The sequence below is a fragment of the Melopsittacus undulatus genome, unplaced genomic scaffold (genome assembly GCF_012275295.1).
Source record: "Melopsittacus undulatus isolate bMelUnd1 unplaced genomic scaffold, bMelUnd1.mat.Z mat_scaffold_72_arrow_ctg1, whole genome shotgun sequence".
NCBI classification, from domain to species: domain Eukaryota; kingdom Metazoa; phylum Chordata; class Aves; order Psittaciformes; family Psittaculidae; genus Melopsittacus; species Melopsittacus undulatus.
In genome coordinates this window covers 168,338-190,712 of record NW_022994546.1, presented here as the reverse complement: position 1 = coordinate 190,712, position 22,375 = coordinate 168,338, and the positions used below count along the sequence as shown (strand labels likewise).

The 22,375-nt window shown below is 52.9% G+C and overlaps 1 protein-coding gene across 1 annotated transcript; it reads right to left on the bottom strand.

The window, feature by feature from the left end:
* Positions 1–19,805: 19,805 nt before the first annotated feature.
* Positions 19,806–20,729, bottom strand: LOC117438854 (olfactory receptor 14J1-like). The gene has a single exon (XM_034074241.1). The coding sequence runs from the start codon at positions 20,727–20,729 to the stop codon at positions 19,806–19,808; it is 924 nt and encodes a 307-aa protein (XP_033930132.1).
* Positions 20,730–22,375: the final 1,646 nt, after the last annotated feature.

The following is a 22,375-nucleotide window of genomic DNA, read 5'->3' as shown; positions in this document are numbered from 1 at the left end:
GCCTCCACCCTTAGCACCCCGGTACCCCTGTCCCCTCTCACCCTCCCTCTTTGTGCCTCCATCCCCACTGCTTTCCAGTCTGAGCAGGAGAAGGTTGAATTCCTTCGGAACGTTTGCCTCCTGCTCTACACCGCCAGGTGCCGCGGCTTGAAACAGGGCCTGGATACCTTCTGCAAGAACAATCAGCTCATCCAGACCATCCAGGTGAAGGGATGCTATGGGGATGCTATGGGGATGCTATGGGGCAAAGGCCTCCAGCCCCCAAGCCTGGTGGCCCCTCAGATCCCTTATGCCTATTGTGCCCTATAGGCAATACTCCAAGAGCAGCCTGTCACCGAGGTACACACGGATGTGTGGCATCTCGCCATGGAAGCCATCGTGGAACTGAGGTACCACAAGTGTGCATCCTTCCTGGATGGACCACACTGCTCCCATCCCCAGCATCCAACCGGAGCCTTCTTCCCTTTGCAGCTCAGTGCAGCCAGGGCTTGAGGACCTAGGGACAAGCCTTGCAGAGATCTGTTGCACGAGCATCTTCTTCCTGCCTCCAGAAGAGGAGTTCTCGGAGGTGGAGACCTTCTACTATGAACATGTAAGGTGCTCCAGGAACCCGCAGCTCCCTTTGGAATACTGGGGCTGTGGGATGCCCGCAGTTGGTACCCGAAGGGCTCTGCTCTTGTCCCTGCAGACACTGGAAGACATGGATGGCATGTTCAAGAGCCTGGTCCTCAACTCTCCAGACCCCGAGGCCGGCGAGGAGTTGAAGAGCATCCTGCAGGTCTGCCCTATGTGGGATGCTCCTCATCCATAGGGACCGTGCCTTGGTCCTTGCGGCCAGAGCATCACCCGCAGCGAGGGGACCAAACCCTCATCGCCTGCATCCCAGGGATGCTCCAACAGGAGCTGCAATGGGAGCGGGATGGGTCCAGCCCGTGCCGCAGCCCCGGGGCTCACCCGAGGCTTCTCCCCCTTGCCCAGCTCCTGCTGCGCTTCAGCTGCAACCCCAGCACCATTGTGAGGAACCGGGCCCTGGGCAGGATCGCAGCCCTGATCCGAGTCCTGCGGCTGCACCACCGCACGCTGAAGGTAAGGACGGGGCAGCAGCGACCCCTGCGGGGGGAGACGGGAACTGCAGCGCATCCGGTGCTCGGCCTGGTCCTGCTCCTGGTCCTGTTCCTGCTCCTGGTGCTTTTCCTGCTCCTGGTCCTTTTCCTGCTTCTGGTCCTGGTCCTGCTTCTGCTCCTGGTCCTGCTCCTGGTCCTGTTCCTGCTTCTGCTCCTGGTCCTGCTCTTCCTTCTCCTTTCTTCTTTCTTCCTTCATTCTTCACGTTCTTCTGGTCCTTCTCCTTCTTTCTCCTCCTCCTTCATCTTCATCTCCTCCTCCTCCTCCTCCACTTTCCTTTCTCATTTTCCTTGTTTCTCCTTCACCTTCTCCTTTTCCTCCTTCCCTTCTCCCCTTTCTCTTTTCTCCTTCATCTCCTTCCCCTCCTCTTCCTCCTCCTCCTCATCCCCTGCTCATCCTTTGCTTTCCTCCCCTTCCGCTCCCCCCCAGAAGCCGTTCCTGGCCCGGGGGAGCCGCTTCAGCCGCCTGGACCCGGAGCAGCTCCTGGGCCAGCTCCTGGGCCAGTTCCTCCTGTTCCGCTTCAGCGAGGACGGGACCAGCACCACGGCCCTGGATGTGCTCTGGAACATCTACAAGTACCTGCTGCGTCAGAAAGGTACCGCAGGCAGCGAGCACATCCATGCTCCTGTGCCCCATCCGTGCTCCTGTGCCACATCCATGCTCCTGTGCCCCATCCATGCTCCTGTGCCCCATCCATGCTCCTGTGCCACATCCGTGCTCCTGTGCCCCATTGACTTCACTGTGTCCCATTCGTGCTCCTGTGTCCCATCCATGCTCCTGTATCCCATTGATGCTCCTGTATCCCACTGATGCTTCTGTATCCCATTGACTTCACTGTGTCCCATCGATGCTCCTGTACCCCACTGACTCTCCTGTATCCCATTGACTGCCCCGTACCCCATTCACTCCCCGGTATCCCACTGATGCTCTTGTGTACCATTGACTCCCCTGTATCCCATTGATGCTCCTCTATGCCATTGGTGCTCCTCTATCCCATTGATGCTCCTGTATCCCACTGACTCCCCCATATCCCCCTTCAGAACGGCGAAAGCAGAAGCAAGTGGAAGAGCTCGAATGGAATTTAACAACCAGCCCCCGAGAACTCACTATGGTAACGGAGCTCCCCCATGGCTGGACCCTATGGAGGGCTGCTTCCCCAAGCAGGAACCATGCATCTCCATGGCTTCCACCCTTCCTTCCATAGAAGTTTGCAGTCCTCCTGTTCCCACGGGAGCGGATGGAGATGGTCTGCATGGTCATCGAGGCCATGAAGGACTCGAGCATCTTCAACAGGAGGGTGGCAGAGAACATCCTGGAGCTGGTCCTGCGCGACCCCGACTTCTGGCTGCTGGAGGTGGGTGCCCCATGGCTGCGTTCCCATCCCATCCGCTCCTTCCTCCTCCATCCCAAACCCGAGGGGGGCTCCTGGGTCCCCAAAGCAGCAGAGAGGGATGGGGAAGGCGCTCTCAGCCCCATGCTCCTGCTTCCAGATACCCAGCGTGGTGAGGAGCATCCATGAATGCCTGCGGAACAGCAGCATAGAAGAGATGTGGAGGATGGACGAGCTCATCACCCTCATGGTCGTCAAGCACCCCAGGGCATTGATGGTCTCCATGGTCCTCGACGTGCCCTTGAGGGACAGGTACCAGCCTGGAGGGCTTGGGCACCTGGGCCCTGCATCCCAATCCATGGCAATGGGGCTGGAATGGGGGGGATCTTAAGGTGCTTGATGATGCTGAGGATCTGGTCCCTGCATCCCACCCCATGGCACTGGGGTTGGAACTGGATGATCTTAAGGCCCTTTATGATGCTTTGACATCCCTAAGGATTTGGTTCCTCCATCCCACCTCATGGTATTGGGGTTGGAATGGGGGGATCTTAAGGCCCTTTCCATGATGCTTTGACATCCCTAAGGAGCAGTTCCCTGCATCCCACCCCATGGCATTGGGGTTGGAACGGGATGATCTTGAGGCCCTTTATGATGCTGAGGATCTGGTCCCTCTATCCCAATCCATGGGATTGGAATGGGATGATCTTAACGCCCTTTCTGCTGCTTTGACATCCCTAAGGATCGGCTCCCTCCATGCCCCCTATGTGGATCCCTCATGGAGCATCCCATGGGATTCCCACCCCACCCTGACTCCCCCATCTCCCTCCCAGCTCCGACCTGGTCATGTGGGACATGGTCCTGAGCTTCTCCGAGCCCATGGAAATCCTGCAGGAGCTGCTGGGAACGATCCAGGTACGTGGGACACCTCCATCCTTGCCTTGGTTGTGAGTCCCCCCCCCCATGGCTCCCTATGGATCCTGCAGGATTGGGGGTGGGGGGTCCCAGCACCTTTGCCTTTGCCTTAGCCCAGGGCCTCCGGTGCTGGGGGGGCCAAGGGCCCCCAGGGGGTGGTGACCGTGGCTGCACTGCTGGAAAAGCTCTTGAGGCTCTCGATGGAACGCAGATTGGTGAGGGGGGCACGAATGGGGGCAGGGCTGGGGGGCGGGGCCGTGGGAGGGTATGGGGCAGGGCATGGGTATGGGGCAGGGTATGGGTATGGGGCAGGGCATGGGTATGGGGCAGGGCCATGGGGCAGGGCATGGGGCAGGGCATGTGGCAGGGTATGGGGCAGGGTATGGGTAAGGGGCTGAGCATGGGTATGGGGCAGGGTATGGGTATGGGGCAGGGTATGGGTATGGGGCAGGGCACGGGTATGGGGCAGGGCATGGCTATGGGGCAGGGCTGTGGGGCAGGACATGGGTATGGGGCAGGGCATGGGTATGGGGCAGGGCATGGGTCATGGGGAGCCCTGTTCTCAATGGTCATGGGGCACCCTCTTGCCTATGGGGCAGGACCTGGCCATGGGGGCCCCTCTTGGCCACCAGAGCCTTGGCTTCCGACTGCCCCCCAAGGAGCCCCCATCTCTTCCTGCAGGCAAGGAAACTGCAGCAGCTCCTGCCCCACATCATGGGCAGGCTCTGGGATGTCACAGAGCAGCTCCAGATAAAGGGCCTGCTCATCCTACAGAATGTGATGAGGCACCTCTGCTTGGAGGAAGTCATCCCCATTGCCATGGGGCTGGTGCAGGACCTGCGGCCCTTCTTTGATGCAGTAAGGGCTGCATGGGGTCCCCCCACCCCTTGGATGGCTCCGGGGCATCACATCCCGTCGGGATCCATCCCCATATCCCACCTTTTTCCTTTTGCCTGCAGGGATGCGAGCAGCTCCGGGAGCTCTCCATCCACCTGGTCTGCTTCCTCCTGGAGACGATGCTTGAATGTGACTGGAGGAGGATACGGAGCAAAACTTGGGATCTGCTGCTCCCCCTCTTCTTCCATCTGAATGACCAAAGCCACAGCGTGGTCAAGGTAAGGACTCCCCCCCCCCATCCTGTATCCCACATTCCAGAGGGTGGGATCATTCCCAAGGGGCCATCTCCCATCCCATCCTTTGCAGGCTTCCTGGGACGCTCTCCTTCCTGTGGCGACGCTCCTGGGATGGGAAGATCTCCAGCACCTATTGGAGACCAAGCAGATGTGGAGGGTTGCGGAATGCTTGGTATGGACCCTGCATCCATCCCTATTCCCATTGGAACCTGTTGGACCGCTCTGCCCATCCCATATCGGGATGGGAATGGGGGGGCATTCCCATAGCATCCCCTTCCCTCTGCAGGTGAAGCGGAGCAGGAAGAGGATGCAGGCATGCCTGCACCACAGCCTGCAGTACCTGCAGGATGCTCAGGTCCCCCTGCGAGAGGCAGCCGTCAGGTTCATTGGTGAGCCCCATCCCGGTCCCCATCCCGCTGCATCCCTGATGGATCCCAGTGGATGCTGATGGATCCCAATGGATCCCTGTGCACAGGATTGGCTGCGCGGCCCCTAAGAGGGGAAAGCTCAGGGACGCTGGAGGAGATCTGCAGAGGTGAGGAGGGAGCAGGGGCTGGGGGGATGCTGGGGGCTATGGGAGGCTCATCCCGGTCTCTTTGGATCACAGCCCTGGAAGTGTTGCTGGAAGAGGCCGATCCCAAACTCCGTTCCCTGACGGCTCAGACCCTGCTCATCCTCCGGAGCGCACCGGAGCAGCGGAGCCTGGGATGCAGCCTGTGGGCGCTCTTCTGCTGGGAACGGCGCAGTTTTCCTTAGGGAAAAGGATGGCAGAGACAAACCTGGACCAAGAAGCTCCAGAGCCCGAAGGTTCCCATTCCCTGCTCTCCATCTCCATCAGCATACAGGCAGCACGGACTCCAAACCTTATCTCGTTATCCCGCAAGGAAGATGCAAGGATTCCTTCCGGGCTTCCGTGGATCAGGAAAGGGGACGCTGCTGCGGAAGGAAACGGTGTTCCCAAAGGAATTTGGTCCATTATCACTATAGAAATCTGTGGGGTTCTAAAAGAGCCAAGGCTACATAGTAAGTGATTCCAATACCCTGAGTCTTGCTGCTTGAAGATAAAAAGAGCCTTTGCAGGCCTAAACTAGCTCAGTTGTCTTGTTATTCCTCTGTAACTTCCCATGTTTTCGTGCAGAGAATGATCCCTGCCAAGGCTGTAGTTTCCCCCTGTATTTTTAGAGTAAGGTATTTAATCCCAATTATAACAAGTTATAAACATCAGCTCTGCAAGCAATGGTAACCTCTAGAGTAACCAATCAGAGCTCAGTATCCAAGGCTGTTACATAAGGGAGTAAGGGTACAAGAAGAGCACCGTATCTAATAAACTTTGGCAATCGTTTGATCACATTGATGGTCTCTGCGTTGTCCGGGACTCCAGCATCGACAAGCGGTGCCCGAACAGGGACCCTCACATCGGTGACCTCCACAGAGGGATTGAAGTCCCATCAGGAATGAGGGGTAGGAGCCGGCGCTGCGGAAGTTGGGATCTTCATCTCAACGATGAACAGGCAGTAATGGAGCTCCTCCAACAAGTTCTCTCTAAGAGAGGAGCAGAACACGACAGCGCCGCCTTACAGAGGCTGTTGCAATGGTCCCGAGCCCGTGGTCTTCTGCTCACTGTGCAGGCAGCGTTTGAAGTTTCCTCATGGGAACGTATAGGACTGATGCTGTGGGATTGTCGTGGTTTAAACCAAGTCCCCCAACTCCCGGAGAGCTAGGAAGGAAAATCCAGAGAATGTAGCCCCCACGGATTGAGATAAGAACGGTTTAATAGCTAAGGTATAACACAAATCACCACTGCCATTACTACTACACATAATAATGGTACAGCAAACAACAAGTGAAGAGAATACAACACCCACCAGCCACCGACCCATAACTCACTCCACCCTGCCCGGCCGAGCACCGCGTGCTCCCTCCTCCATTTCCCTCTCCAGCTCCACTCCTCCTCCTCTCTCCCAGTATGCATCCTGGGCATCACGTGCTATGGTATGGAATACCTCATTGGCTAGCCTGGGTCAGGTGTCCTGTCTCTCCTTCCTCCCGGCCTCACCTCCTCCACCTGGAGCACGTGCTCAGATAAAGCCTTGAACACAAACACCCCCAAAACATACTTGTTATCAGCAACTGTTCCAGCCCAGAACTCAAACCACAGACTGCACCAGATACAAGAAGGAGATAAATGACTGCTATGGCTGAACCCATGACAGGGATGAAACCAGTAACGGGTCCAAGGAGGCCCCTAAATGTGCTGGTTTGAGGTGGTCAGTGACAGAGGCGCTGGCCGAGGTGAAGCCCCAACGGAGGCAGTGGCTTCGGGTCTGATGGGCACCGCACCGAGTGAGGAGGCGTCCGGACGGGGGCTGATGATGCAGCAGCCATGGGGTTTTCACTGCCCCTTGTCCCAAAGTCCACAGCATCAAAGATCTCTGGAGGTCAGAAGGGGAAGGGGACATCGATGCCACCATCACCGCCGAGAAAGGGGATGGGCGATGGGACATCGGACAGTGATGATCCTGAGGGCATCCCATAGGAGAAGCAGGACAAGGTGGTTTTGGGGTGGTTTTTGGGGTATTTTTGTCCCGTTTTGGCCTGTTTTGGGCCCGTTTTGATGCTCTGCCCCTGCATCCCATAGGAGAAGCAGGACAAGGTGGTTTTGGGCTGGTTTTTGGGTTTTTTTTGTCCCATTTTGGCCTGTTTTGGGCCCGTTTTGATGCTCTGCCCCTGCATCCCATAGGAGAAGCAGGACAAGGTGGTTTTGGGGTGTTTTTTGAGGTACTTTTGGCCTGTTTTGCCCCGTTTTGGCCCGTTTTGGGTCGGTTTTGATGCTCGGATGCTGCATCCCATAGGAGAAGCAGGACAAGGTGGTTTTGGGATGGTTTTTGGATATATTTGGCCTTTTTTGGGCTGTTTTTGGGTGGTTATGGGCCGGTTTTGATGCTCTGCCCCTGCATCCCATAGGAGAGGCAGGACAAGGTGGTTTTGGGGTGGTTTTGGGGAATTTTGGCCTGTTTTGGGGTGTTTTGAGCCATTTCAGGGGTGATTTTGGGGTGTTTTGGTCTGTTTTGGGGGTGTTTTAAGCTGGTTTTGGGCTGTTTTGGGTTGGTTTGGGGATGTTGTGGGGCTGTTATCAGTTGTTTGGGCCTGGTTTGGGGGGGTTGGCTGTTTTCAGGGCATTTTGTGGCTGTTTTGGTGTATTTTGGGTGATTTGGGGCTGTTTTGGGCTGCTTTGGGGCTATTTTGGGCTGGTTTTGGGGCATCTTGTGCTGGTTTTGAGGTATTTTGTGCTGGTTTTGGCCTATCTTGGGCTGCTTTTGGCCTATTTTGGGCTGATTTGGGGCTATTTTGTTCTGGTTTGGGCTGGTTTAGGGGTATTTTTTTGGTTTTGGGCTGGTTTTGGGTATTATGGGCTGGTTTCGGCAGGTTTGGGGCTATTTTGGGCTGGTTTGGGCTGGTTTGGCCTATTTCGGGCTGGTTTTGGGGTGCTGACATACCACAGCAGCCCAGCTCCTGGTGCTGAGCCCTGACCCCCCCAACCCCCGCATAGGCCACAGGGGCTGCCCCCCCCATGAGGTACAGGACCTCCCCTACATGGGGACCCCCCTCATCTGTGGGTCTGGGACCCACATATAAGGGGCTGGGACACCCATATGTGGGGCTGGAACTCCTATATATGTGGCTGGGACCCCCTTATAAGGGGCTTCGATCCCCATATATAGGGCTGGAACCCCCATATATGGGGCTGGGACCCCCCCCCCCCCATTGCCCTTTGCCCCCCCACAGCCCCCCCACAGCCTTGGACCTCCCTGAGAAGGTGTTGCAGCTCAAGGCCATGTTAAAGCAGCTCCACAGCGACCTCCAGAATGCACCAGTTTGGGGTGAATTGGGGCTGTTTTGGGTCCTCACTGGGTGTCCCCCATCGGAGAAGCAGCACAAGGGGGGTTTGGGGTGGTTTTGGCTTAATTTGAGGTGGTTTTGGGGCCATTTTGGGCTGGTTTTTGTCTCTGACCAAGATGGCGCCGAGCACAGAGGTGAAGGGCGGGGCGAGGATGCTCCTGGCAGGGAGAGAGGGAGCACAAGAAGTGAATGGGGGGGGTGCAGGGGGGACACTGATCCGAGGGCATCGGGAGCAGTGTCCATGATGGACACACACCCCCGAGCAGAGGAGCACAGGAATGGGGGGGGTGCAGGGGGGACACTGATCCGAGGGCATCGGGAACAGTGTCCATGATGGACACACACCCCCGAGCAGAGGAGCACAAGAAGGGAATGGGGGGGGTGCAGGGGGGACACTGATCCGAGGGCATCGGGAACAGTGTCCATGATGGACACACACCCCCGAGCAGAGGAGCACAGGAATGGGGGGGGTGCAGGGGGGACACTGATCCGAGGGCATCGGGAACAGTGTCCATGATGGACACACACCCCCGAGCAGAGGAGCACAAGAAGGGAATGGGGGGGGTGCAGGGGGGACACTGATCCGAGGGCATCGGGAACAGTGTCCATGATGGACACACACCCCCGAGCGGAGGGAGGGGTGAGCCCAAAGGGGAGGAACAGCCCCGCCCACCGGAGAACCGGGTGGGGTTGGAACCCGAGCAGAGGGAGGGGCGAACCCAGAGAGGGAACAGCCAACACACAAAGCGGGCGGGGCCGGAGCCCAACAAACAGGCACCGAAAATCGGAGGTAGCCTCAGTCGAGTTCCGGCTCTGAACCAGACACGGGGGGGGACGAGCAGTTCACAACCGGTTCAAGGTTAGAGGAGGAGGAAACAGAGATAAAATCAGGAGCCAAAGGATTCCCACCCGAACTAAACAGGGACCAGGAGGGGAAGAAATCCTCTGACAGAGTGGAAGGAAACACAAACTGCGTGTGCCGACCGGAGCTCAGCAGCCACATGAACGTTCGGTCCGGGTGGCACCTGGGGGACAGAGGTACTATTCGCCAGTAAACCCCAAGGACATACAAGTGATTGTTAAGGCAATTGCAGATAAAGGGCTTCACTCTGCCATGAGTTTCTATCCACAGGACTGGATTATCGGATGTCCCCGTAACCTGTATACCCCGGTGACAAGAGAGGACGATAAGCCAACAAGCATCCAGCCTGCACCTGAGAGTTCTGCACCGATTAGATCCAAACGACAGCCAACAAAGTGCCTTTATATACTGAATAAACTCATGTTGTTTGTAAAGAGCCGGTTAGAGAGAGTTAACATCATGTTAGTAGAACGCCGGCAACTGCTTTAAAAGCTCAGCCAACAACTGCTTAAAAATGTTCTTGTTCAAAACTTCCTTTACTTATCCCCAGTTATATCCTGTTATTCCCAGTTATCCTCCTGTTACCTCTTGCTTACTGTGCCTTATGTTTTCTATCCAAGTTTCTGGTATACATCCTAAGTCTGTTGTAGAGCAGAGAATAGGAGTAGAATGCATTTAGTATATTTTTACGATATATATATTCTTTAAGATTGTTACATTTTAGCCAATTTAATTAAGCATAGGGAGGGGGAAATGTAGGCAGATAGGGCCTGACGGCCGGAAGATATCGTGCTGTACGGAAAGATAAGACCCCTCTCCAGGTAGCCAATAGCATTTAGGTGATGATACCAGTTTTACGATGCAAGCAGACGGAAATGACATCGTAAACCTAGGCTATATAACACCATGTTCTCTCTCAATAAACGCCATTTGCCGTCCACCACATTGGTGTCTGTGAGCATTTGGACCGAGCGGCCCAAGGGGCCGTCGCACTGTTCCTGAACCAGGTCGTCATGCCTCATGAAGGCAACACAGGAGGGCACGGGAAGCGGGGCCTGACCCAGCAGGGGAAGTGCAGGCAGGGCTGGAGCCCACTTGGAATCCCTCTTGCAGGGAAGGATCAGCAGGAAGGAGGCACAAATACTGTTGTAGAAATGACATCAGGGCTGAAGAAGAGCTTTGAATCCAGGGAAAAACTTCTCTGACGTGTTCATGAGAAACTTTGATCCTCAAGGCTTTGGTTTGCATTTCAGGATGGTTTTCATGAGGGTGCATTTCATGAAGGAACTTGGAAAGTTACCAACATGTTTAAATACACCAACTCTACTTGCACTTAATTCTATGCATGTGAAATATGAATTCACTTCTCTGAACAAGATAACAAGGTTTCATGAAGGGACAAAGTCAATAAAGCAAAAGCAAACAGCGCTGGGCGCGTGACCGTAATCAGAGGCGCAAATGATTAGTATTTGTTACAGGTTTATATGCTTTCACAGTTCCATTAGTCACATGCATATTCATAATGCCTGCATATAAGCAGGGAACATTATAATTTAAAGTCCAGTAATTTATTATCAGAAGTCTCCTCCTCTTGGCGTCTGCGCACTGCTCTTCAATGATTGTGGGCAGGGGTCTTGAGGATGAAGTAAGCAGTCTTCCTCATGTGAGTAGGGGTCTTCAAGATGAAGTAAGCAGTCTTCCTCACAGTGTACTTTTCACCTTTGGCGCCCCAGTAATCACACAACTGGCTAAAACCAGCCAGATCTGTAATGATTCTAATAACTAACACAGATTTGAAACAGTGTGACCTTCCTGCAACATTGATAGCAGGACAGGAGTATCCCAAGGGAGCAGATGGTTGGGAGGCTCTGTCTCTGAACTGACTGATAAGTACAAGGATGGTGTGAAATAACTCCTTCATGCTTAGCTGTGTCACTAAATCTTGTTATCTCACCACAGACTTACAACACAAACATTGTTCTTTAAAACTAAAGACACTTTAGAGGACCAGTGTGAAACAGTTCACTCACCTTTAGTGGGGCCACTCAATTCCACAGGCTATCAACATAAACATTGTTCTCTTTCTACAACCTAAGTTAAGCTAAAAAGTACTTTAACTCTATATTTTACAGGCACTAGCTTTTCTTATATCAAGCATGCAAATCCCCCCCCTTCTTCTTTTTAACTTTACAGATTCTTCTCCTATATGACTCCGGTTTGCTCATCTTATGTCTTTATTGAGCTTTGGTTTTGTTACTATAAACTTGTATAGTTATGTCCACATAACCATACCTATGATTTGCGAAAGCCAGTACATTTATGTGTTTATCACAATTCATTCAGACAATATTACTGACATATCAGTTATTTCACACATGGCAGCAGTCTTGATTGAGCTCAAGATCAAGTTCTTCAGCCGTTGCATTTTGATTTGACTGCAAAACTCAGTGTGTGAAAGTATAGTGTATTTTATGAATTGCTCCTCCACATCCTCTGTGGATCCTTGGCCTTCACCTCCAGCCCAGGAGATGAACATCTGAGGCTGAGAGAGCTGGGCTGGGGCAGCCTGGAGAAGAGAAAGCTCCTTAAGGGGAGACCTGAGAGCAGCTCCCAAAGCCTAAAGGGGCTCCAAGAAACCTGGAGAGGGGCTTTGCACAAGGGCCTGTAGGGACAGGCCAAGGGGAATGGCTTTTAGCTGCCAGAGGGGAGACTGAGCTGAGCTCTGAGGCAGAAGCTCTTCCCTGGGAGGGTGCTGAGGCACTGGCACAGGGTGCCCAGAGGAGCTGTGGCTGCCCCATCCCTGGCAGTGCTCAAGGCCAGGTTGGACACAGGGGCTTGGAGCAGCTGCTCCAGTGGAAGGGGTCCCTGCCTGTGGCAGGGGTTGGAGCTGGAGGAGCTTTAAGGTCCTTTCCAACCCAAACCAGTCTGGGATTCTGTCATTCTGTGATTTTGTTCAATACCTTTAGCACTGGATGTAATTGTTAAGTGATGGGCAAAATGAACCATAGATTCCTTCAAGTGCCACATATGTCAGTAAGGGTAAGACTGGAAAAGTACATTGTGTTTTGTTTGCCAGTGTCAGGAAACATGACCAAATTCCGGTTCCCCTGGATGCTGCAGCAACAGCCACTGCATCTTCAGGAAGTGCACATGCATCTTGTTCCAGAGCTAACTAGTGCAGTTAGTTAGTAACTGCTGTTTGTGTCATAGCTGTAGGATCATGCCTCAGGCCATGAACAGTGGCAAGAGTGGGCATATATGTAAGAGCACCAAGTTTTTACAGTCATGCCTCTAACTGTTTTCTCTCTGCATTTTTAAATTTACTGAAAATTCACTTAGTCCCATTCTGGCCTAGTTTCAGTTGTCAGTAAAGTCACTCTTTGCAGTTGTCTTCCTGTTCTCTCAATAGCCTTTGATCTGTAAGCATCAGTACCAGCAGCTGTGGTTATCAGCTGCTGTTTGTGGTGACTTTGCTGCTGCAGACTCTAACCAGGAAAATCCTGAAAACCTCTTGATAGCCTTAATGACATGAAGTGATGTGTCTTGTTCTTCAGATGGCACCATGTCTTGAATGCAGACATCTGCTGCCAGTGAATGCACCCACTTGCACTGGATGAGAGTCACCAATAGCTCCACAGGTGCAGCCCCAAACCAACATCTGCATAAAGGTAACTGAGAATAAATCTAACAGAAGAGCAGTTTACCTGCTGGCAGCATGTTTCTGACAGATGACTTCTTTAAAAATAGTTTGATCCAGGTTGAGTTTCTCTAATTACATTGTGAGAGCTTTAAGACTTAATAGGATTCAAACCACCTTGACTAGAAATCAGCATTAAAGGTAGACCACAGGAGCTGAGGAAGGCATATTGAGGAACAGAGGATGTAGCAGTGTGAAAGACAGGACACGTGCACTTGTGTTCAGTAGGGAGATATTCTGTGATTCTATCATTGTGGCCTTACTATTACTGAGCATTTGAAGTTTCTTAAATACATCCTCATTCCTCTGCTTCCCTCAGTTGATTGTAAGTGCTTGGCACCGATGGGCAGGCAGGACTGGGGCAGTGGAGAGATGCCCAAAATGCTCAAGCACAGCATTAGTCAGTGATCCAAAAGTGCTGGTGGGCTTAACTAGCCAAAAGGTACCCTCCAGAATGCTCCCTGCGTTAGGATATGGGGACCCAGGTAGGGGCTGTCCTCAGCCCTTCCAGTCAGGGGAAAGGGTGTGAGAAGGAGCCAGCTGACGCTGCATGTCCACAGTTGGGAGATTCTAGGCACTGCCCCACACTGGGTGTTTTCTGGCAGTCCTGATGCAGGTACAGAGCCAGTCCTGAACTACTGGTGACAACCATCAAAATAGCAGACTCATGATTCTCAGCTCTGGTGGAATCTCAGTTGTGAGCTACAATGACTGTGCTCGGGCACCCTCAGGGGGATAATAATGATTTTCCTTGCAGACACTGAACTTGCTGTTTTGTGTGAGTGCAGTGACTAAGCAAACTGGCACTAGTCTATAGAAACATCTGGAGCTATTGATGCTGGATCTCCTGAGGGAACTGTACTATATTTGAAAATGAATTGGCACCAAGATCCATGGATTTGTGATGGGCAGGCACTATGGAATAACTAACACCTGATGTCCACAGCACAGACTTGAAGGATCTCTTCTATCTGCAGGGCTGAATAAGCACAGCACTTTCCAAGATCAAGTCTTCTTCTTATTACTGTTGATGATAGTTTGCAGATACTATGTAAAACATATTCTTTATCTATTTAAAAGGACAAAGTAATTTGTCAGGTGTGTGGCGCATGAACTCTTTACCATAACCACTTTGTGACTTGTGCAGGCAAGCTGCCTGAAATACAGATGCTGAGGCTTCTTCCATCAATCACACTAGTGTTAATCAAACCAAAGCACAACATTCTTTTTCTCTGGAAAACTGAAGTCATAGCCTTGTGTCCCTGTTATAAAAGCAGAGATTCCCTTCCTCAAGGCCAGTACTCCCACAGATCGTCCAGCACAAATGTTCAGCTAACATCGTATTTGTGATAAGCATTCATTGGTTTGGATTAATAGTCACTTGTCACAATGCTGATTTATTGGTTCTCAAAGTTGTTTCTCTTGATCTCACAGTTTCAGCATATCCTGCTTTATTCACTGATCTCAACCCATGGGAATTATGTTCTTTCTGTTCTCCTTCCCATCCCTCTGGGAGTGGGGGGAGGAAGGGGAGGATTAAGCGAGCAGCCGCGTGGTTCTGGGTTGCTGACTGGGCTTTTAAACCACGACACTCTGTAACATGCAATTTAATTATTTGTGTTATTTGAACTTAGTAGCTAGATGGTCACGTCACACATGCCTTGTGTTAAGTAGGTTTCAGGCATGTCACACATGCCTTGTGTTAAGTAGGTTTCAGGCTTCTGACAGATTTCCATTGTATACCTGGACACATAAGTGCCTGATAGGCATCGTAATCCACCCTGCCATGGATGGAAGTTTACTTGACAATTGTTATGGCTGAAGCTGAAAAGAATGAAGGGTTGTTCTGCATATAGGATGTAAGTTCAAACGGCAAAGTGCTAAATGTGCTCAAGCTACACAGATTTGTGTAAACATTCTGCAAATACTGTTTACAAAGTTTGTTTTGACAAAGATTTCCTTTATTGTATGGACAAAAATGTAGGAAGTGTGCTTCTATAATGAAAGAGAACAAAAAAGACTACTTTAAATTTATGATTTACATGTCAATGCAGGAGTCACGGACAGCGCAGAGACGATCAATGTGATCAAGCGATTGCCAAGTTTATTCAGATACAGTGCTCCTTTTATACCCTTACACCCTTAGGTTTCCTATGTAACAGCCTTGGATAGTGAGCTCTAATTGGTTAGTCTAGAGGTTACTACTGTTTACAAAGCTAATGTTTATAACTTGTTAAAATTGCAATTAAATACCTTGCTCTAAAAATACAGTGGGAAACTACAACCTTGGCAGAGATCATTCTCTGCATGTTTTTAGTGGAAAATTACAGAGGCTTAACAAGACAATTGACTTTGCTTCTGCCTGCCAAGAATCTTCTTACTTTACAGTAACAAGGCTCAGGGTGTCGGGATCGCTCACTACGTGGCCTTGGCTCTTTAAGAATTCCCTCATAGTGTGGCTGCAAAGACATTGTGGGTGCTGCTGTGAAGGGAGGAGAAGCTGTCAGGAGATGTGCTGGTGCCATGGCAGCTGTAGGAGCAGGGCATGGGTGAGGAGGAGCTCAGCCCTGGGCTTGTTGATGTGCTTGGAGCTCAGCTCTGCCTGCAGAGGTGCTGGGGGCAAAGCAGGAGCCTTGTGTGTGCAGGAGCTGCTGGGGTCAGAGGTGCTCAGAAGGTGTCAGGGCAGGAGCAGCCCCTGGCAGTGCAGCTGCTGGTGCTGTCACTGGGAGATCAGCACAAGGGGACCTGCCTGGCTCCCCCAAGGCTCACGGAAGCCCACCAGGCATTGTGGAAGGTGGCAGGGCCCTGGCAGGTTCCAGTGATCCCTGTGCCGGCATTCCAGAACACACAGACATTTCTGAGCTGAAAAGTGATAAAATTAACACTTTAAAATAACTTTTATCAGATGCTCTTTGTAATCTCCCTGCACTCAGAAACCTCCAATTGTGCTTTGTGATATGAAAGACTTAACTAAACCCAAAGGTTTTAATGAGCCCCACGGAGTATTTGGGCTGAGCCCATGAACCTCAGGTGCTGAGAGGAGACTGAAGAAACCTCTCAAGAAGTCCAAGTCAGAAACAAAACCCCAAGTCCCTTCAGCATTAATGGGCCCCACTGAGGGCTGCTCCTGACAAAGCTTCCCCAGGGCCTCATTAAAGCAAGTACCTGTAGGCTGTGATTACAGCAGACAAAGGCAAAGTGCAGGTGTCTGATGGTGAGAACACCCTTGGTGTGTTTGATGAAGCAGAAAGGCCAAGCCCTGAGCACAGCCCTTGGAGAAGTAGAGCCTGAAATGCTGAGAATGAAAGTTCTCCTCCCAGGCCTTGATGAAAGAGGCAAGTGCCATAGGGCAGGGGACAGAGACCTTTTGTTCTCTGGGGCCTTTCAGCCTTGCCAGAATCCTCCCTCATCTCTGCTGCAGGCTGTCCTGCACTGGCCCATGCCTGCACCTCTGTCCCTTCAGGCTGCTGACACCCATCTTGCTTTCCCAGCCAGCTCTCCCCTGGCATTTCTGTCCCTTCAGTCCCATCTCTGCACCCATGGCTGTCTGTGCCTTGAAACACAAAGCCATGGGCTGAGCCAGACTCCCTCTGGGTCACCTCTTGCACCACAAGTCCACCTTTTGACACACATTTCTCTTTCCTAACTTGGAGTCTGAACCTTCCAGGCTGCACTCTGTAGAGGTTTCCTTCTCCTCCTGCTAGCAAGAAAACCTCCATCATCTCTGAAGCCACATTTCCAGTAGTTGCAGGCTGCTACTATAGTGTCAATTCATCAGGTGGAGTGAATATCCCTCATCAAGCTGATCTAAAGGAGGCTTCTAGAGGAATGGGGGATGCCATCAGGATAGAGAACTGAGCACCATGGGAGAGCAGTGGGAAAGCCAATGGTCTGGATTGAGAACTTGCTGGCAAGAGCCAAGAGGAAAGGTGTTGTCCTTGGGTGCAAGGTATCCCATGCTGTGGGGACAGGGCACCTCATCTGGGACAGCTTCCTGCCTGTAGCCCCCTCTCTGCTGCGCACACCCCACTCTCTGCCCGCACTCACCAGTGTCTCACAGGAGCTTTGCACTTCCCCTGCAGCAGACACCTGACTGCAGGAGGTTCCTGCATCCTCCAGGCTCAGGGATGGATCCTGCATTCCAGGCGAGTTTGGGCAGTGCAGGAGAGGGAGACAGGAAGGTCGGCTCATGGGGCAGATGAGCAGTGTTCAGGCACCCCCAGCTCTGGGCATTCCCCATGTGCCACACTGAGGCATGTTCCCATCAGGGAAACTTCTCAGACAGCCTCTGGTGTGTCCAGGACCTGCAGCCACACTGCAGGAACACCTACTCCTCCTGCACCTACAGACATCAACTGCTCTCCATTGCTGGGCTCTGTCCTGCTTGTAAGGGTTTGTTAAAGCCCTGAACCATCACCTTGCTTCTTGCTGACTTCCCTCCAGCCTCCCTCAGCTCCCTGCACTCTGCTCATTGCCACCAGGAACCAACTGAAGAGTCCAGAAGCTCTCAAGGCTTCCTCAGGGGTGACCATGTTTCTCCATTCCCCATTGCTGGATCCATGGAGTGCCAGGTGTGAGGTTCCTGCAGAGGCAGAGATGCCCCTGGGCAGAGCCCTGCTGCCAGGAGGGGTGTGCAGGGCAGAGCTGAGCACACAGCCCATGGGATGGGCTCTGGCAGCACTGAGAGGGAGCAGAGCTGGGCACAGAGCAGCAGCTCCTGGCAGGGACAGCTCCAGGCAGCAGAGCCATGGGCAGGGAGTGGGGGGAAAGTGCAGCCCAGGCCTGGGGAGGCTGCGTTCAGGCAGCTCTCTTGGTGTCTGCCTTCCACTGCAGGTGGCTGCTGGACATGCTCTGCTGGGCACAGTCCTTTGCTTCTCCCCATGAGAGCTCCTTGATCTGCCCTCTGAACCCTGCTGCCCTGCTCTCAGCACAGGACACGTGTTTGTGGGGGTTCTTCAGATCCATTTGTGTGTGAAGGCATCTTACAGGCAGTGCAAATGTAAGCACAGGGCAAATGGGAAAGGACTGATGGACACTGCAGCTGTCCTGGCTCAGCTCTGAGCTATAAAGAGCTGAGAATTTCTCCCTGTTCCAACTCTTCCAATTTTCAGTCATATGTAGAATATTTTATACCCCTATAAAAAACCCTCAGCAGTGTTATACTAGTAAATAAACAACAGACAAAATGATTCTAAGGCCATGCCGAGCCTCTCTTGTGTAGCCCATACTCATCTGAATCATGAGTATCAGGAGCGATCTTCACAATCAAGTTGGATTTTATCTGACATCCCTTGTGAACATCAGAGATGGACAAAGTAGTGGTGGAGAGCAATGCTAACTAACATCCATCCTGGCCTTGAACACTACCAGGAATGGGGCAGCCACAGCTTCTCCGGGCACTCAGTGCCAGTGCCTCAGTAGAATCACAGGGAAGGACTTCCACTTAATATCCAAGCTAAATCTTTTTTTTCATCTTAAAATGATTCCCCCTTGCCCTGTCACTGCACATCCTTTTAAAACCCCCTCTCCAGATTTCCTGTAGGCTCTGTCTAGGTATGGGCAGCTTGCTAAGATGTCTCCCTGCAACCTTTTCCAGGCTGAACACCTCCAGCTCTCTCAGCCTGTCATCATTGGAGATGTGTTCCAGCTCTTAGAGCATCTTTGTGACTCTTCATAAGCACATCATTGTAGGATCATAAGAGAACAGAGATTGGAAAGGGAACCCACAAGGTCTCGAGTCCAACCCATCAGGAACAGGGTCAGAGCAAGTGGTTCAAGGCTTGATACAGTCTGAGCTGGAAAACCTGAGAGCCAGAGACTGCAGAGCCTCTCTGGGTGACCGGATGCAGCACTCGCCTGAGCCTATTGGAACAAGGTTTCCTGTCCTGGCTCAACGTCTCCTCTGTCACTATCCCCCATTGCCTTTTGTCCTCCCTCCAGGCACCATAGAGAGGAGCCTGGCTCTGTATTCTCCATGTCCTCCTTGCCAGTACAGGCAGCCAGTCCCCAACAGCCTTCCCAAGATCTCAGGTCCCCATCAGCCTTCCCTTCTCTGGCCTGGACAAGTCCAGCTCCCTCAGTCTCCCTCCACAGACACAGTGCTCCAATGGCTGCCTGTCCTGAGGGCTTGTTGCTAAACCCACTGCTGCTTGCCAACAGCATTTGAGAACTGGGGATCTGAAACCTGGCTGCAGTATCCCAGAGCATCCCTTCCCTTGTTCTCCTGCCCTGCTCCTGCTCATACAGCCCACGATGCTGCTGTCCTCCCTTGCTGCCGGGGCACAGCTGCCTCCTGTCCAGCTCCTGCCCACCCAGACCTTTCCCATGGGCTGCTCCCAGCCAGGCAGCCCCAGGCTGGGCCATTGCAGGGCAGTCCCCTGCAGGGACCCCTGTGTCCCCTGCTCTCCTGCCCAGGACACCCTGAGAGCTCTGCAGCCCCCCCCATGCCATCCCATCTCCTCACACCAGCACAACAGCTCCGACCCTTGGGCTCCTCAAGAGCTCTTCCTGCTGCAGGCACAGAGCAGCCATCCCAGAGCTGGAGCAGCCACAAAGCTGCTTCCATTCCCCTTCATTACTGCCATGGGAGGACATAGCACAGAGAAGAAGTTGCTGCAGGATCATTTATTTTACTGAAATACAGTAAGAGAACCCACTGACACAAAGTCTGTGGGTCACAAAACACAAGTAGCTTCTTAAGCAGGAGGACATGAAAACTGACATTTTTATGAAGACATCACCACCACAGATTAAAACAGGAAAACATACATAAAGGAGAAAGACAGACATGGCATGTCATGACCTACACTTGGAGCTCTTTCCAGGGTAAAGCAGGAAGTGTGTGGCTGATCAAAAACATCCCATCAGCAGCTTCCTCACAGCATCCTTGAGCTCCTGGTTCCTCAGGCTGTAGATGAGGGGGTTCACTGCTGGAGGCACCACCGAGTACAGCACTGACAGCACCAGATCCAGGGATGGGGAGGACATGGAGGGGGGCTTCAGGAAGGCAAAGGAACCAGTGCTGACAAAGAGGGAGAGCACAGCCATGTGAGGGAGGCACGTGGAAAAGGCTTTGTGGCGTCCCTGCTCAGAGGGGATCCTCAGCACAGCCCTGAAGATCTGCAGATAGGATACCACAATAAACACAAAACAGCCAAGTGCTAAAAGGACACTTAGCACAAGAAGTCCAACTTCCCTGTGGTAGGAATGTGAGCAGGAGAGCTTGAGGATGGGGGGGATTTCACAGAAGAACTGCTCCACAGCATTGCCTCTGCAGAGGGGTAGTGAAAATGTATTGGCTGTGTGCAGCAGAGCACTGAGAAACCCAGTGCCCCAGGCAGCTGCTGCCATGTGGACACAAGCTCTGCTGCCCAGCAGGGTCCCATAGTGCAGGGGCTTGCAGATGGCCACATAGCGGTCGTAGGACATGACAGTGAGGAGATAAAACTCTGCTATGATAAAAAAGAGAAAGAAAGAGAGCTGTGCAGCACAACCTGTGTAGGAGATGGCCCTGGTGTCCCAGAGGGAATTGGCCATGGATTTGGGCACAGTGGTGAGGATGCAGCCCAGGTCCAGCAGGGAGAGGTTGAGCAGGAAGAAGTACATGGGGGTGTGGAGGTGCTGGTCGCAGGCTGTGCTGGTGATGATGAGGCCGTTGCCCAGGAGCGCAGCCAGGGAGATGCCCAGGAAGAGCCAGAAGTGCCAGAGCTGCAGCTCCCGCGTGTGTGCGAATGGCAGGAGGAGGAAGTGGGTGATGGAGCTGCCGTTGGACATCTGCTGCCTCTGGGCATGGGCACTGTCATGGGAGAAACAGGCAGTGATGGGTTAGGACAGGAGGGATGTCAGATACAGAAGTGCAATTTACACACTCATGTACTATTGGACTCCATAGGAGAGGCTGAGCATGAATTGCTCATGATTGTCTCTGAGTTGGTTGGTTTGTTTGTTTTCCCAGTGTCACAGCTGACAAGTGACTTTTTCAGGGTTACAATTCCTATGTAGGTTTCTGAAGGCAACTGTGAAGAATCTCAACATGGGACAGACAGAAGGACTCAACTGTCTGTGGGTTAGTGCCTACTCAAGGTTGCTGCAGTGTCCATCAGTCTGGTTCTCAGCTGCCCTGCACTTTGTAGAGAGAGTCAGCTCCTTGCCCATCAGAGCATGTCCAGCAGCCACCTGCAGTGGAAGGCAGACACCAAGAGAGCTGCCTGAACGCAGCCTCCCCAGGCCTGGGCTGCACTTTCCCCCCACTCCCTGCCCATGGCTCTGCTGCCTGGAGCTGTCCCTGCCAGGAGCTGCTGCTCTGTGCCCAGCTCTGCTCCCTCTCAGTGCTGCCAGAGCCCATCCCATGGGCTGTGTGCTCAGCTCTGCCCTGCACACCCCTCCCGGCAGCAGGGCTCTGCCCAGGGGCATCTCTGCCTCTGCAGGGGCTCAGGAGCAGCTCACACAAGTCCTGACAAGACTCTCGCTGCCTTCTCCAAAGCACAGAAGTGAATTCCCAGCTCCCACTGCCCAACCTGCCCACCAAGAGTGAAAACATCAAAGCTCAGGATCTTGCCTTCAAAGGTGAACGCTGCCTCAGTGTCTTTCAGAAGGACACTCTGCAAACGTGCTCAGAGTGATGTGGAGCTCTGAGCAGCCCTGACCCACACAGCACCCTCTCCATGCACAAGAACACTTTTTCTTCCATGCCAGGAGTTGTTCCTTCCCCCCCAGTTTCTCTCCCAGCACCGTGGGAGCTCCCAGTCAGGCTGAGTGCTGACCCTGGCAGGCAGCAGAGTCCCTGCCCCTGCACACAGCCCCTGGGCTGCAGGGACCCTGCTCGCAAGGACAGCGCTGGGCACCCCTGGCTGCACACCCACATTCACAGCCTGCAGCCAGCACAACCCGGCACAAGGGACCTGCCTTGTCCTGTCCCTGCCATGGTGCAGAGGGAAGCCCTGCTCTGCACCACATCCTCCTCCTTATCTACACACAGAAACTGCAGCTTCATTGCCCTACAACCAGAGCCTTACCACAAAGAGGGCTGGGAAGGTTACTGCTCCAGAAGGTTTTTCCTCCTCCTCAGCATCCCTCACTGCCAAGTGCCTTTAAGCTCTCTGAGTCTCACAGGTCTCCCCTCGGTCCCAGCTCAGCAGCAGAGGCCCAGCCCAAGGTGGCTCTGCCTCTGCCCCACTGGGCTCCTTACAGGGCTACCTGAGGCTCCAGGGACTGAAGCAAGCACTGATGTTCCCTCCCTCAGCTGGCAGACACACTGCCTTCCTGCAGTGCCATTTCTCTAATGATTCAGAGATTTAAGGCTAAAAATCTTCTTCTCTTACAATCACAGAATCACTTAATTTGCAAATGGCCCTTTGAGAACATTGAGTCGAACCATTAGGCTGTCACTGGCAAGTCCACACACTGAGCATGAGGACATC

What these genes read in the sequence shown, in the direction of transcription:
- LOC117438854 (XM_034074241.1), bottom strand. Translation starts at nt 20,729, where the DNA reads ATGTCCAACGGCAGCTCCATCACCCACTTCCTCCTCCTGCCATTCGCA.